The sequence below is a fragment of the Hyperolius riggenbachi genome, chromosome 5 (assembly GCF_040937935.1).
Source record: "Hyperolius riggenbachi isolate aHypRig1 chromosome 5, aHypRig1.pri, whole genome shotgun sequence".
In the NCBI taxonomy this organism is placed as follows: domain Eukaryota; kingdom Metazoa; phylum Chordata; class Amphibia; order Anura; family Hyperoliidae; genus Hyperolius; species Hyperolius riggenbachi.
The window spans coordinates 423,103,316-423,120,892 of NC_090650.1; the positions used below are offsets into that span (position 1 = coordinate 423,103,316).

At 43.2% G+C, this 17,577-nt stretch overlaps 1 protein-coding gene across 1 annotated transcript in view; it reads right to left on the reverse strand.

Annotated features, from left to right (window-relative positions):
* TMEM71 (transmembrane protein 71) overlaps nucleotides 1-17,577 on the reverse strand; it is a 42,904-nt gene that overhangs the window by 19,238 nt on the left and 6,089 nt on the right. The window contains exons 2-4 of the mRNA XM_068234950.1: nucleotides 11,107-11,173; nucleotides 3,277-3,337; nucleotides 340-540 (exon numbers count right to left, since the gene is read on the reverse strand). Of these exons, the coding sequence (XP_068091051.1) occupies nucleotides 340-540; nucleotides 3,277-3,337; nucleotides 11,107-11,167 (323 nt within the window). The 5' untranslated portion in view covers nucleotides 11,168-11,173. The remainder of the gene's footprint in view (nucleotides 1-339; nucleotides 541-3,276; nucleotides 3,338-11,106; nucleotides 11,174-17,577) is intronic.

Here is a 17,577-nt window from a genome sequence, read left to right on the forward strand (position 1 = left end):
ATGCATTGGTGCCTTTACCCGTTTTAGTGTCTATGGGGTTGATGTAGAAAAGGCTGAAAACATTGCACACCACTCTGCAATGTTACTGGCCTGTACTGAACCTAGCAACCCACGTTGTGCAGATAGCGCAGGAGCGTTTCCATAGCAATGCGCGTAAATAGTGTACGCACGGTACGCTATCCCCCATACAGGGCGTACGCTGTTTATGTGCTTTGCTATGGTAACGCTCTTGCTCTGTTGGTGCAACGAGCGATATTAGTTTCCGTACAGGCCGGTAACATTGCCGCGTGGTGGGGAATGTTATCGTCCTTTTCTGCATCAATGTAACATCACACTAACCTGACAATGTTCTCCTTATAGGACACTGTACATTTTGTAGGGCTGAATGATACGTTCCCCTGATCATCTGTGTCAAAGCTGTCTTCCTCAAAGGCGTAGTAGCCATTAGAGAGCAGGCGAGGACTGTGGCGGCACGGAGATGAGTTAAGAGTTAGGAATGAACTGCTAGGCGTTTCCAGTTTCAGCAAATCACATCTGTCCCTAGGAATAAAAGAAAAAAACCATCACAACTTCATTCCACATTGTCTCTTAAAGCGGACCTAAACTCCTGCACAGCATACAAGGAAAACACACATATATATGTACTCTTATGTTGCGTTTAGAGAGATTAGCCTGTCTAATTCCCCCTTATCTGCGCGATGTCCTGACCATGATCCTGACAGTTTCCTGTCTGTGAACCTTGTTGCATTGTGGGTGGTAAATATCAGCTGTTTACAACTGCCAAGCAAGCAGTTTCGCCCCCCCCCCCCTCTGCATACGTATATCTATAAAATAATAACCATAATAACCTTTTAGCCTATCGCACTGTTAGGGGGTGGGGTCATAGATAATGGCAGTTGGTGCTGTCTGTTTTTTTCATGTCTACCAGCAGTAAAGATGATTACATTCAGGCTCATTGTGGATCAAACAACATTAACAAATTACACGGCGAATATCAATCAATATCAATAATGGCAGTTGGTGCTGTCTGTTTTTTTCATGTCTACCAGCAGTAAAGATGATTACATTCAGGCTCATTGTGGATCAAACAACATTAACAAATTACACGGCGAATATCAATCTTTTATTTTTTAACTGATCACCTTGCAACGTATTGATTTATTTTTTCCCCTTTACGCTAAAGTTCCTCTTAATGAGCAAGTCAAGGCTGCCAGTTCTGTGTGAACTGTGCGGAGGTGTGCCATTGCTCTGTGCTTACTGTATATGTAAACACCGTAGGTTAACCCTTTCTGTGCTCCCAGGAAAACGAAAAGGAAACACGTCAGGGGCATTTTGTCAGATTTCCGTAAGTTGTATCAAAGAAATGTTTTTATGCTGTTGTGTATCTTTTAGAGCAGAGAGGAATTTCTGAGCTTAGGTCAACTTGAAGGTGAAGGTTTCCCATTGGCCCCGCCCATGAGGAACCAGCTACATCCACAGTTCTACAGTATAAAATATGCTACTAAGAAAGTTTAGGGAAAGTATGGACTGCAATTGCATTTAAAGCAAGCGTAAAATAAAAATGAACTAATGACAAAGGCAATCCTAATTCAAAACATGACCTTCTTGGAATCCCATAGTCTAAGAGCTTGTTCCCACATAGGGCATTTTCGCAATTTGTTAAGCACCGGCGATTTGCAAAACCCCCCTGAAAGTGCTTCTACAATGATTCCCTATGAGAGAGTTCACATCTGAGCAGTTTGTTTCCGATCCGCTCAGCAAAGCGCTGCCTGTACCACTTTTAGGGTGATTTTTCTGCAATGGAAGGTATAGGAAAAGGGAAAAATGCTCACAAAATCGCTTTGTGCGGCGATTGCGTTTCATTGATGAATAAATACATTGCATTTATTCATTTCCGGGTCAAAGAGTTCACTACCTTGACTTGCATCAGGAAGTGAAAAAACAAATCGCTCTGCAAAAGCGCTTTGAAAAGCGATTTACACAAAATCGAAGTACGCAGGTAAGCGGCAGGAGGAGGAAAAAAATGCGCAAACAAATTGAAAATCGCTGCCATCAGCAATTTCGATTTCAGATGTGAATAAGCCCTAAGGGTGGCCACACATTATAATTTTTCTGTTCGATTTTTCCCCAATTCGATTGACAGTATCGATTGTGTGAGAAAATAAAAAATGTTCTAAGGTTGTTTGTGCTGCGTGCCTTTATACACAGCAGTGACGGCACAGAGCTCCCCATACACATTATCAATGAAAATTTACATATTATTACATTACTAATTTATATATTTTATTTAATCGTTTTTGTCATGATTGGTCAGAAGAGTCTTAATTTTCATTTGAGTGAAAAAAAGAACAAAATTGTAGAATCGGAAAAAAGAAATTGTAATGTGTGTGGCCACCAATAGCTCTTTTTTCACACCAACACTAAAACATTTTCATTTAGCGGAACAAATCTGAACGGATGCATACGGGGCTGCTTGCCGCAACCAATTAGCAAGAGATCGAGGAGCAGATGGGACACAGAGGCATGTTCCTTGGCTCATGTGATGCCTCTGTGTTGCCTATGTGACGCTCTCTGCCCCCACATGCCCCACTGTCACCCCCCCCCCAAATTGCCAGCATGCAGCTTGTCAGCAATCCCAAAGGGAAGGGGCGTCCCTTGCAGGAGAGGCACTCCTGCAAAATGCCCATTGGGGGTGTTCCTAACACCGCTTCTCCAGCTCTTATTGGGCAGCTCTGCCTCTCCCCCGCCGCTCCGCCGCCTCCTTCCACTCTGCACTTTTGCATTTACAGGAATACTGTAGGGGGTTGGGGAGAATGAGTTGAACTTACCCGGGGCTTCCCCCGCAGACGTCCTGTGCCCGCGCAGCCACTCACTGATGCTCCGGACCCACCTCCGGTTCACTTCTGGAATTTCAGACTTTAAAGTCTGAAAACCAGTGCGCCTGCACAGCTGTGTCCTCGCTCCGGCTGATGTCACGAGGAGCGTACTGCCCAGGCACAGACCATACTGGGCTTGTGCTATACACTCCTGGTGATGTCAGTGGGAACGAGGACACAGCAACGCAGGCGCAGTGGTTTTCAGACTTTAAAGTCAGAAATTCCAGAAGTGAACCAGAGGCGGTGCCGGAGCATCGGTGAGTGGCTGCACAGGCACAGGATGTCTGTGGGGGGCCATTAGAAGCCTCGGGTAAGTTCAACTCATTTTCCCCCGACATCCTACAGTATTCCTTTAAGACACATCTCTGATTCCTGAGGATAGAGGGAAGCATACACTTACCTTGAGTAATGGCCAAAGAGTATGGAAGGCAGTCGGGCCAGCTCCTTGAAGAACGACGAATCTGTTTGGTGTTAATGCAAAAGAAATAACACTACTTACATCAGGATATTGCAGAAGATACAGTCTTAAAGGGTTACTTAAGTAAAAAACAAAAAACAACAGTTTAACTTACCTGAAGCTTCTCTTGCAGCTCCCTGCAGTCATCCTGTTCCCACACCGTCCTTCCACAACCCTCCACAGCCAGCAGCGGCGACCCTCTCAAAGCCGGCTCGTCATGTCTAGTCACAAGTTACTGCCAATTCGCACCCTCGAGCTGAGAGACTCACACTCCCGTTGCCAAGAGTGTTCTGCGCATGCTCAATAGTGATTTTCCTGTGCAAAGAACGCTGCTGTGCACGGGGAGGCAATGAGGTGGCACGTGGCTGGTCAGCTTTGAGGGGGTCGCCACTGCTGACTGGAGGGTCTTGGAAGGACGGTGCAAGCACAGGATGATTGCGGTGGGCTGCAAGAAGCACCAGGTAAGTTAAACTGATTTTTTTTTTACGTAAAGAACAAGCAACACCCATGCTAACCTAGAAATAAAAAACACATATATAGGTAGTTAAATACTAGTTCTACTTACATAACAGATGTATTGCACTGTCCACGTTATGATTCCTGTGAATGTTATAAAGGAAAAGCAGAGAATCCTATTCTAGACAGTTTCCATCTTGGTTACCTTTGCATGAAGCTAATCCTGACATAATTTCCACCCTCACTCTTTTTTCTCCTCTTGCTAATTGTGTATTCGTTACCCACCCTCAGTAAAATAGTTACATAGTTACATAGTTACATAGTTACATAGTTATTTTGGTTGAAAAAAGACATACGTCCATCGAGTTCAACCAGTACAAAGTACAACACCAGCCTGCTCCCTCACATATCCCTGTTGATCCAGAGGAAGGCGAAAAAACCCTTACAAGGCATGGTCCAATTAGCCCCTAAAGGGAAAAATTCCTTCCCGACTCCAGATGGCAATCAGATAAAATCCCTGGATCAACATCATTAGGCATTACCTAGTAATTGTAGCCATGGATGTCTTTCAACGCAAGGAAAGCATCTAAGCCCCCTTTAAATGCAGGTATAGAGTTTGCCATAACGACTTCCTGTGGCAATGCATTCCACATCTTAATCACTCTTACTGTAAAGAACCCTTTCCTAAATAAATGGCTAAAACGTTTTTCCTCCATGCGCAGATCATGTCCTCTAGTCCTTTGAGAAGGCCTAGGGACAAAAAGCTCATCCGCCAAGGTATTATATTGCCCTCTGATGTATTTATACATGTTAATTAGATCCCCTCTAAGGCGTCTTTTCTCTAGACTAAATAAACCCAGTTTATCTAACCTTTCTTGATAAGTGAGACCTTCCATCCCACGCATCAATTTTGTTGCTCGTCTCTGCACCTGCTCTAAAACTGCAATATCTTTTTTGTAATGTGGTGCCCAGAACTGAATTCCATATTCCAGATGTGGCCTTACTAGAGAGTTAAACAGGGGCAATATTATGCTAGCATCTCGAGTTTTTATTTCCCTTTTAATGCATCCCAAAATTTTGTTAGCTTTAGCTGCAGCTGCTTGGCATTGAGTACGATTATTTAACTTGTTGTCAATGAGTACTCCTAAGTCCTTCTCCAAGTTTGATGTCCCCAACTGTATCCCATTTATTTTGTATGGTGCTAGACCATTCGTACGTCCAAAATGCATGACCTTACATTTGTCAACATTGAATTTCATCTGCCATGTATGTGCCCATATAGCCATCCTATCCAGATCCTGTTGCAATATGACACTATCTTCCTGAGAGTTAATGATTCTGCACAATTTTGTATCATCTGCAAAAATAGCAACATTGCTCACTACTGCATCTACTAGGTCATTAATAAATAAATTGAAGAGCACTGGACCCAGAACAGACCCCTGTGGGACCCCACTGCTAACAGTCTCCCATTTTGAGTATGATCCATTGACCACAACTCTTTGTTTTCTGTCCATTAGCCAGTTCCCTATCCATGAACACAGACTCTTCCCCAGTCCTTGCATTCTCAACTTTTGCACCAGACTTCTGTGGGGAACAGTGTCGAAGGCCTTTGCAAAGTCCAAGTATATCACATCTACAGCATTCCCAATATCCATATTAGCATTCACTACCTCATAAAAGCTGAGCATGTTAGTCAAACAGGACCTGTCTTTAGTAAACCCATGTTGATGCTGAGAAATAAGATTATTTTCTACTATGAAGTCATGTATAGTATCTCTTAGTAACCCCTCAAATAGTTTGCATACAACTGATGTTAAACTTACAGGTCTATAATTTCCTGGATCAGATTTTTTGCCCTTCTTAAATAATGGGAAAACGTGGGCTGTACGCCAATCCACTGGGACTCTGCCAGTTGCAAGAGAGTCACAAAAGATAAGATAAAGGGGTTTATCTATAACTGAATTTAATTCCCTTAGGACCCGAGGATGCATGCCATCCGGGCCAGGTGCCTTGTCTATTTTTAATTTATTTAGTCTTGCCTTCACTTCTTCCTGCGTTAAGTATTTAATATTACAGTTAGAAGATTGAGACTCTTCCGCCTCTGTAGTTTGCAACAGTGCTGTTTCTTTTGTGAAGACAGAAGCAAAGAAAGCATTTAATAACTCTGCCTTACCTTGGTCATCCACCATTGAGTTCCCATCCTCATCCTTTAGGAGTCCTATACAGTCAACCTTTCTTTTTTTAGAGTTAATGTACTTGTAAAACTTTTTTGGGTTAGATTTGATATCCTTAGCGATTTGTTTTTCAGCTTCAATCTTTGCCTGCCTAATTTCTTTTTTACAATTTTTATTGCACTCCTTATAATTGCTTAGTGCAGCCTCGGTCCCCTCCTGTTTTAAGACCTTATAGGCATTCTTTTTCCTCTTCATTTTATCTTTAACCTTTCTATTCATCCATAGAGGCCTTTTTTTATTCCTAGACATTTTGTTTCCATATGGGATATACATACTACAGTATTGATTGAGTATAAGTTTAAAAGCTTGCCATTTCCCTTCAGTGTCTTCCCCTTGTAGTACATTATCCCAGTTCACCAAACTTAGTGCCTGCCTAATTTGAGTGAACTTTGCTTTTCTAAAGTTCATAGTTTTAGTGGTCCCGCTGCCCCTTGGCCTATCAGTCACCAGCTCAAACGTTATCATGTTGTGATCACTATTTCCCAAATGTTCTTGAACCTGCACATTTGATACATTATCTGGTCTATTAGAAATGATCAGATCCAGTAACGCATTCCCCCTAGTTGGTTCAGTTACCATTTGAGTCAAGTAATTGTCCTGTAGTGCTGCCAGAAATCTGCTGCTTTTACCAGAATGGGTAGCCTCAATACTCCAGTCAATGTCTGGAAAGTTGAAGTCGCCCATAATTATGACCTCATTTTTACCTGCAGCTTTTTCAATCTGCTGTAGTAATCGCAGTTCTGCAGCTTCATTAATAAGAGGTGGCCTGTAGCATACCCCAATAAGCAATTGGCAACTTTTATTTCCACCATGAATATTTACCCAAACGGACTCCACATCTTCGCAATCTTCCTCCATCTCATCGTTGAGGACAGCTGTAAGAGAATTCTTAACAAAGAGACAAACCCCTCCACCTTTTTTCCCTGTTCTATCCCTCCTAAACACATTGTATCCTTTTAAATTAGCTATCCAGTCATGGCTTTCATCCATCCATGTCTCGGTTATTCCCACAATGTCATAGCCTTTGTCATTCAGAATGAACTCTAGTTCGTCTATTTTATTTGCAAGGCTCCGAGCATTGGTTACCATGCACTTTATATTTTTACCACCACATTTACCAATTTTGTTTACATGAAATGGGCTACTTGAATTTTTACCAACCTCCTTAATCTTTACACTGTCCCCACCCCCCTCTCCACCCTCCATAATGATAGGTTCCCACTGTCTTTTTACCTCATCTTGTCTATGTATTGAGACTTTATCCTCCCGCCTCCCCCCAGATTCTAGTTTAAAATCTCCTCCAACCGTTTAGCCATCTTCTCCCCCAATGCAGCTGCACCCTCCCCATTAAGGTGCAGCCCATCCCTGCTGTAGAACCTGTAGCCGACTGCAAAGTCTGCCCAGTTCTCCAGGAACCCAAACCCTTCCTTCCTACACCAATTTCTCAGCCACTTATTTAACTCCCTAAGCTCCCTCTGTCTCTCAGATGTAGCACGTGGCACTGGCAGTATTTCAGAAAACACCACCTTGGAGGTCCTTGCTTTAAGTTTATCTCCAAGTACCTGAAAATCATTTTTGAGGACCTTCCATCTCCCACTAACTTTGTCATTGGTGCCAATGTGTACCATGACAGCCGGGTCTTCCCCAGCCCCACCCAGTAATCTGTCAATTCTTTCCGCTACATGCCGAACCCGAGCACCCGGGAGGCAACAGACTGTACGGCATTCGCGGTTTCTTCGACAGATTACCCTATCTGTGCGCCTAATAATTGAATCCCCTACCACCAGTACCTGTCTAGCCTTAGCTGCACTCCTATTCCCTTTCTCGTTACAGCAGTCTGCCCCTTGGTTGCTAAGGAGCACATCCTGCTGCAGCATTGCTACTCCTGAATCATCCTCCCCAATATTACGCAAACAAGCATACTTATTAGTGAGGGACAACTCGGGACTAGCCTCCCTGCCACTTTTTCCCCTACCCCTTCTAACTGTGACCCAACTAGCGGCTGCCTTTGCTTCTTGGTCTGGCTGTACTCCACCCTCCTCATCTTCAACGGTTCCATCCAGTGTCTGGATCGTGAGATCCAAGCTCTTCTCCATGTTGTGTATGCTTCTCAGTGTTGCGAGATGCTTATTTAGCTCTGCGACTTCCGCCTCTAACTGAGCAACACGCACACACCCAGGGCAACAGTAAACACCCTCAATCCGCTGATCAAGGCATGCATACATGTTGCAGGATGTACACTGTACAGCATAGTCCAACATGATGACTTTTGTGTGGGGAAAAAATTATTTAAAGTAAACTGTGGCGGTAAAAGATGAAATGGGAGAGTGAGTGAAGCTGGGGAGGAGGAAAGGGAGAGTAAGTGAAGTTGGGGAGTGAGTGAAGAGGGGGGGGGGGGAGGGGGAGGGGAGGAGGAGGGGCGGGAGGGGTGGAGGTGGAGTGAGTGAAGTTGGGGTGGAGTCCTCAAAATTTAAAGACTACACCACAACGTGCCTAGCACATTCTAACCAATGCAAAAAACCACAATATTGATTGAAGGTTTTTTTTTTTTTTTTTTTTTTGTCCTTACCTACTTCCTCTCACCACTCTCTTTGTGCCTGTGTTGCAACGCCTGTTTTTAACGCCTATGCCACTTGTGTCGCAGCCACTTAGTGAGCAAGCTCAGTACTGAGTCCTGAAGCTGACCAAATACCTCCTGTTGCAGCTAGTCCCTCCCCCTAGCCAATTGCCTGCTGCAAAACAAACTAGAGGGAAAAGAAAAAAAAAATTGTACTTTTAAAAAATGACACTTGCTGTTTAATATCAGATGAACCACACAGACAATCCACCAGATATTGCAGCAGCAAAAAACAATATACAAACAGCAATGTAATATAATTAGTGCTCACAATTCCCAGCAGTGAAGTGAAGCAGCCCTCCACCAAGATTAAAGGTTTGGCCTACACTTCCTGTTTAATTTAACACCTGTGTTGCAGCTAGTCCCTCCCCCTAGCCAATTGCCTGCTGCAAAACAAACTAGAGGGAAAAGAAAAAAAAAATTGTACTTTTAAAAAATGACACTTGCTGTTTAATATCAGATGAACCACACAGACAATCCACCAGATATTGCAGCAGCAAAAAACAATATACAAACAGCAATGTAATATAATTAGTGCTCACAATTCCCAGCAGTGAAGTGAAGCAGCCCTCCACCTTAACTACTTTACCCCCAGCGGTACGGATTTCTCCGTCCTTTTTTCCACCCTGTTACCACCAAGGGATGGAGAAATCCGTACCTGACGCCGCTGCCGCCGCTGTCCACGCTCCCGCTCGCCCGTCTGGGCGCCCCCGCGCTCGTGCACGCCGCCGCCCGCTCGCCCGGAGATCAATGAACGGGAAAAACCTTTCCCGTTCGTTGATCTCATCCCCCCGCAATGATCAGCTGCTTCTACGAGAAGCAGCGATCATTGTGAGAAAAAAACAGTGTCCCAGCCTCCTAACTCTTCCTGCAAGCGTACTTCCTGTACGCTTGCAGGTCGCATAAACGAAAAGTTACTGTGGCCATCTTGTGGCCAAATAGTAAAACTACACCCTAAAGCATTTTTCATATACAAATACATGACTTTTACACTAAAAATTAACTAATTACCTCCTACACTCCCCAATTTGTTCTTTTTTGTAATTAAAAAAAAAAAGAATTACAATAAAAAAAAATACATAAATAGTTACCTTAGGGACTGAACTTTTTAAATATTTATGTCAAGAGGGTATAACGCTGTTACTTTATAAACTATGGGCTTGTAATTAGGGAAGGACGCAAAACTGAAAAAAATGCACCTTTATTTCCAAATAAAATATTGGCGCCAAACATTGTGATAGGGACATAATTTAAACGGTTTTATAACTGGGACAAAAGGGCAAATACATTTCATGGGTTTTAATTACAGTAGCATGCATTATTTAAAAATTATAAAGGCCGAAAACTGAAAAATAATACATTTGTTCCCACATTTTTTCCTATTTTCCCATTAAAACACATTTAGAATAAAATAATTCTTGGCATAATGTCCCACCTAAAGAAAGCCTAATTGGTGGCGAAAAGAACAAGATATAGTTCATTTCATTGTGATAAGTAATGATAAAGTTATAGACGAATGAATGGAAGGAGCGCTGAAAGGTGAAAATTGCTCTGGTGCTAAAAGGGTAAAACCCCTCAGTTGTGAAGTGGTTAAGCTTAGTGTTGCTATTTTTAAATTACATAGCACACACAATGTATATACCTCCTTGTCTCTCTCCTGCCCTCCAATCCAAGTTTTTATTCTTTTTCAGGAAAAGCAAGAAGTTTTGAATCAGGATGATACCATTTAGTGGCTAACGTAGAGATAAATTAGAAGTAAGCTGTTGGGAAATAGTAAGCCTTCATCAGACTTGGTTCCTGCATATACACGGTACAACACTCTACTTCTTCATCAGGGAGATCACTTTCTCTGCGCCTGTGCCCTGGGGTTTCTCTGACTCCCCAGCTATCACTGAGCCACATATGATGTGATGTAACAAACTCCCTTCTCCTCCACAGCTCCGATAGGTTGAAGCTAGGTGGAGGGTGGAGTCAGAGTCTAAGAGTGGCTGGCGGTGATGGTGGGTGATAGCTCAGGTCACAGACAATAAGCTGCCTGTTAGCTTGCCCCTTCATCCGCTGATTCCGAGACACTTGCTTAACTGCCAGTTTACATGTTTGTGTGCATGATTGCGCCAGCCCGCTGCTCGCCCCTTGCTTCCTGATACCCTAGGCCATGGCCTTTGTAGCCTTGTCTGAAATCCAGCCATGGTGATGGCGCCGGAACGATCTGATAAGAGAGGGATCTCTTGCCTGCTCACACACTGCAAGTCAGATTTCCAATAGATGTCAGCATGAAATTGTCCTAGAATTCCCCCCCCCCATCTGTTTTCACGTTATCTACAGTTTGTTACATGCATGCCCCAAAGGCAAACTGCAGGTACCGTAAGCAGGAATAATTCATACGTTTTGTGAATCAACCCAAAATACCCTGATCCATACGTGGATATTAGTTTTCTACGTTTAAACAAGTTTTGTACGTACATCTTCGTTTTTTGGGCGTTGACATAGCTGGTTCTCTCTCCATTGTGAACATATTTGTCATCCTAATCTGTGGAGAAAGAAACATATAAACATTTTAATAACAATATTAAGTTACTGTATGCACAACTCATATTATACAGTAGTTCCCTTAGTACCGTATAATCAGCTTTTATATTGGCACACATTAATTATTACTATTAACTTTCTTCCAATCCGATTTTTTAAAGGGAGCCTGAAGTGGGAGGAATCTGGAGGCTGCCATATTCATTTCCTTTGAACAATGCACATTGCCTGGCTATCCTGCTGATCCTGTGCCTCTAATACTTTTAGCCATAGCCCCCCAACAAGCATGCAGATCAGGTGCTCTGACTGAAGTCTGACTGGATTAGCTGCATGCTTGTTTCAGACGTGTGATACAGCCTCAGCTGCAGCCAAAGAGATCAATAGGATGCCAGGAAACTGGTATTGTTTAAAAGGAAATAAATATGGTAGCCTTCATATTCCTCTCACTACAAGTATAATTTAAAGCTAATAGGAATCAATAACTAAATAAAAGAAGTCAGATACTCACCTAAGGAGAGGGTCCTAATGAGCCTACCCTCTCCTTCCCCGGTGCCCTCCGTGCTGCACTGGATCCCCGTTAAAATCCCCCACCGCGGGGACTTCGGAAGTCTTCGGGAGCCAAGACCTCCTGAAGACAGGCGGCTCCACACTGCGTATGCGCGAATGCGTCATAGAGGGCGCGTGCGCAGTGTAGAGTGGCCCGTCTTCAGGGGCACTCGGGCTCCCGAAGCATTTTCGAAGCCTCCCTTCGGCGGGGAAACAGCGTTTTTTGACCGAAACAGTCGAATACCGCTACGGGGGAGCCAGCGCAACAGCAGGGACCAGGAGAGGGAATGCTCTATGGGACCCAGAGCCTCCCTCTCCTTAGGTGAGTATCTGACTTTTTAATTTAAATTTCGGTTCCCATTCACTTTAAAGAGGAATGGTAGTGAAAATAACCTAATGAATAACATTGCACATTATTTACAATATTCATTTGTAGATTATATTTAGTCAGTGTTTGCCCATTATAAAATCTTTCCTCTCCCTGATTTACATTCTGCAATGTATCACTGATGGTGACATCTTTAGTTCTGCCAGGTGATCTGTACGGAATGTTCGTTACTGAGAGTTCTATGCACACAGGGAGATGCTGCTTGCTTGGTAGTTGGAATGAGATGTTATTTCCCACAATGCCACAAGGTCTACAGACAGCAAACTGTCAGGGCCATGGTCATGACATCACACTGTGGGAGGGGTTTCACCACAATATCAGCCATACAGACCCTCCTGATGATCTATTCAAGAAAAGGTAAAGATTTCTCATGGGAAAGGGGTATCAGCTGCTGATTGGTAAACTGCACTTATATTGCTAGTATTATTTCACCCCTCTAACATCCCACTTATTGGGGTTTGTTTCCCATATGCCTGTGTACATCTTTGACCGTTATTTCAACCTTTGCCTCTTGCAGGAATTCCTCCTGTATCTCAAGTACCCTTCATCAGTCTGGTTCTTGTCCCAGGCGTGCCATGCACTATATCTGCTGGACTTATATTTAGATATGATTCAATCCTCATCGCAGACAGGCGCAGCAGCTACTGTATTTAACTGGTCTGATTTTAAGGTGTATACATTTACTTAAAGAGAAACTCCAACCAAGAATTGAACTTTCTCCCAATCAGTAGCTGATCCCCCCTTTTACATGAGAAATATAATGCTTTTCACAAACAGACCATCAGGGGGCGCTGTGTGACTGATTTTGTGCTAAAACCCCTCCCACAAGAAGCTCTGAGTACCGCGGTACTTTTGGCAGTTTGTTACAATGTAACAAGGTTCACAGACAGGAATTAGCTGTTTACAGCTGTCTCTAACAGACAAAACAGCTAGGAGCAGCTACATAACCTGCCCACAGTAAAAATGTCACCATGTAGTAAATGTCAGAATGTAAATCGGGGAGAGGAAAGATTTTACAATGAGCAAACACTGACTAAATCATTTATACATAATTATGGTAAAAAATGAAGCACTTTTTTTATTACATTATTTTCACTGGAGTTCCTCTTTAAAGGACAACTGTAGTGAGAGGTATATGGAGGCTGCCATGTTTATTTCTTTTTAAGCAATACCAGTTGCCTGGCTGTCCTGCTGATCCTCTGCCTCTAACACTTTCAGCCATAGACCCTGAACAAGCATGCAGCAGATCAGGTGTTTCTGACAATATTGTCAGATCTTACAGGATTAGCTGCATGCTTGTTTCTGGTGTGATTCAGACACTACTGCAGCCAAATAGATCAGCAGGGATGCCAGGCAACTGGTATTGTTTAAAAGGAAATAAATATGGCAGCCTCCATATACCTCTCACCACAGTTGTCCTTTAAAATAAGCAATTATTAGCACCTCATTATCCCTACCAGGCTGTGAAGCCACTAACGATCCAATTTCTACTGAAAAATCATTCGAGCGATCAGAAAATTCTGATCGAAAGAAAAATTGTTCACTACACCATCAATGTACCAATCTTTGCTTCCTATCTATCACTACCAACAAGAAAATGCACATTTTGGTTTGACGAAAATCCAATCGGACGACTATTTTTATAATCGTTTGTAATCGATTGTACCCATCAATGCAGATTATTTGCAACCAATCCGATCAGAATTTCTGATCGATCAAACGATTTTTCGCTAGAAATTGGACCGTTAGTGGCCACCTTAAGAATTAAAGTAACAAACTGGGAGGGAGAGAGTGCTCCTCCCCCCCAAGAAAAAACAATTAAGGACGTTGCAGTACAATGGCCTCAGTTCACTAAGATCATGCTGGAGACAAGAGAAAACTTAAGTGGGCCATACACCAGCCGACCAACCAATTGACCATCCAATTCGATTATTATAATCGAATTGGATGAAAATTGGTGCTGCCAAGTGCATGCCCGACCGACAAAGCGACCAATTTCGGGACAGAAATTGGCCGCACGGTTGATCGTGCATGCTGGAAAATGTCGGGCCGAAGTTGCTTGGTTAGGTGCACGGCAGTACGGCGGCTGAATTGCGAACGAGCGACGAGACGACGAAACCCCCACCGCAATGTGTAAATGTATGTAGTGTGTGCATTTATACATTACCTGTCCGATGTCAGCCTCCACGCGGTTTCCGTCCATCTCGCCGGGTTCCGCATACACGCCGGCAGCGCTATGTCTGACGTCAGATACTATTCCCCGCTACCATGTATGCGGCTGTTACCAGGCGAGATGGACGGACACCGTGCGGAAGCTGCTACAGGACAGGTAATGTATAAATGCACACACTACATACATTTATGGCGGGGCGGACAGCGGCGGCTCAGCCGATTCCCTGATGATTTCATGCTGAAATCAGACGGGAATCTGTTTGTAGTGTATGGGCAGATTTGACCAGAGACAAATTTATCTCTAATCAGATTCGATTAGAGATAAATTTGTCTCTCAGTCGAATCTGCCCATATTCGTTCTAATGTATGGGCACCTTTACCACCACACATTGATATTGCCTTATTGAGGTCTAGAGATAAGTTTTCACAGTCAGAGAGTTATCTTATCTCTTCAGTCCTTAAAGAGAACCCGAGGTGGCGTGTAAGAATGCTATTAGCACACAGAGGCATTTTACACACAGTTACATTTTACTATTATTCTACCTAACAATCACTTTTCCATATAATGTTACTTTCTCATTGCATACCATACGATTTCTATCTTTTTTTTTATTATACAGTACATACGGTATACACAGTATACACCCTCTTTCATACTTGATCCTATTTAATGTTTATACAAACATTAAAGTTTGGTTTGTTTAGAATCGTTACATACCATTTATTCAGGTTGAATACAATCTGACAATCCACCACACACCATACAATTCTTGGTAAAAATTGGTCTGAATTTTTCAACATGTGTATTCTCAAAAAGTAACTGGAAAAATCAATGAGATTTCTCAGTCAAATTAAAAAAACAACAACTTTCATTTTTTTCTGTACAATTGATTGTTTTCATTGAATTACGGTAAATTTGTTACAGGAATTTTAGGGAGCCCACCCCATGCAGCTACAGTCATACTTCTGCTTCCTTCAAATTAAAGAAAAAGAACAGAACAATTCCTGTGCTGATATCTAAGAAGCCGTCTCCAGTCTGGATGTATTTGCAGTAAATGCTGATCAATGTATGCCATAGACTCAGGCGCTGAGCCCTGTGGTTTCTATAATGGGCTGTATAGTTCTGGGGGGGTGTTTAGCTTATAGGGACCACAAATGGATAATTTGCATATTCAGCAGTGATGCATTGTGGGACATGTCAGAGCTCACTCCAAACTGAAAAATTGCAAATACCTTCAGTTTTAAAGGATACCTTAGTCCTAAATAAATCCAGATATTGATGCCCTGTGCGTGTGTGTGTGTGTGTGTGTGTGTGTGTGTGTGTGTGTGTGTGTGTGTGTGTGCGTGTGTGTGTGTGTGGGGAGGTGTGCATAGGCTTACCGCACCCCCCGTGGGCCGGTGTCTGCCTCTGTTTCCCCGCTATCACTCCCATTGTATGGGTCCTGGTCTGCTCCTTCTAACTCGGACATATACACTGCGCATGCGTAGTATGTCCACTTGGGCCCTTGTGTCTGCGCTCGCCAGGGACCCCAGGAGCTCTATGGACTTCTACGGACATGCGCAGTGTAATATGTCCAGGTCAGAGGGCGCCAACCAGGACCCATACAATGGGAGTGATAGCGGGGAAAGAGAGGCAGACCCCAGGCCACGGGAGGTGCAGTAAGCTTATGCACACCTCCCCAGACACAGGGCATCATTGAGAATGTAATTAGGAATAAGGCATCCTTTAAAGAGAAAACGTGACTAAGAATTGAACTTCATCCCAATCAGTAGCAGATACCCTCTTTTACATGAGAAATCTATTCCTTTTCACAAACGGATCATCAGGGGGCTCTGTGTGGCTGATATTGTGGTGAAACCCCTCCCACAGGAAACTGTGGGGACAATGGTCCTGGCAGTTTCCTGTCTGTGAACCTCATTGCATTGTGGGAAATAACAGCTGTTTTACTGTTTCCAACTGCTAAAAAAGCAAGCAGCATCTCCTGCTACTGACATCACCTGCCAGCAGTAAAAATGTCACCATGTGATAAATGTCAGAATGTACAGTCCTGGCCAAAAGTTTTGAGACTGTCAAAAATATTGGAAATTAGAAAAGTTGGTGCTTAAGTTTTTATAATAGCAATTTGCATATACTTCAGAATGTTATGAAGAGTTTTCAGATGAATTGCATAGTCCTTGTTTGCCATGAAAATTAACTGAATCCCAAAAAAACCTTTCCAATGCATTTCATTGCTGTCATTAAAGGACCTGCTGAGATCATATCAGTAATCGTCTTGTTAACTCAGGTGAGAATGTTGATGAGCACAAGGCTGGAGATCATGATGTCAGGCTGATTGGGTTAGAATGGCAGACATGACATGTTAAAAGGAGGGTGATGCTTGAATCATTGATCTTCCATTGTTAACCATGGTGATCAGCAAAGAAACGCGTGCAGCCATCATTGCGCTACATAAAAATGGCTTCACGGGCAAAGATATTGTGGCTACTAAGATTGTACCTAAATCAACAATGTATAGGATCATCAAGAACTTCAAGGAAAGGTTCAATTTTTGTTAAGAACGCTTCAGGGCGTCCTAGAAAGTCCAGCAAGCGCCAGGATCGTCTCCATCTGCACGCAAAGTGAGGCGAATACTTTTGGAAGGTGGCCTGGTGTTAAGAAGGGCAGCAAAGAAGCCACTTCTCTCCCCAAAAAACATCAGGACAGATTGATCTTCTGCAGAAAGTATGGTGAATGGACTGCTGAGGACTGGGGCAAAGTCATATTCTTCGATGAAGCCCCTTTCCAATTGTTTGGGGCATCTAGATAAAGGCTTGTCAGAAGAAGGAAAAGGTGAGCGCTACCATCAGTCCTGTGTCATGCCAACAGTAAAGCATCCTGAGACCATTCATGTGTGGAGTTGCTTTTCATCCAAGGGAATGGCTCACTCACAATTTTGCCAAAAAACACAGCCATGAATAAAGAATGGTACCAAAACACCCTCCAACAGCAACTTCTTCCAACAATCTAACAACAGTTTGGTGAACAACAATGCATTTTCCAGCACGGTGGAGCACCGTGTCATAAGGCAAGAGTGATAACTAAGTGGCTCGGGGACCAAAACGTTGACATTTTGGGTCCATGGCCTGGAAACTCCCCAGATCTTAATCCCATTGAGAACTTGTGGTCATTCCTTAAAAGCCAACTAATTCTGAGAAACTCACAGAAGTGATTATGAAAGAATGGGTTGCTGTCAGTCAGGATTTGGCCCACAAGAGCTAAAAGCAGTTTAGCAGCAAACTTTGTGAAAACTAATATTTTTGAC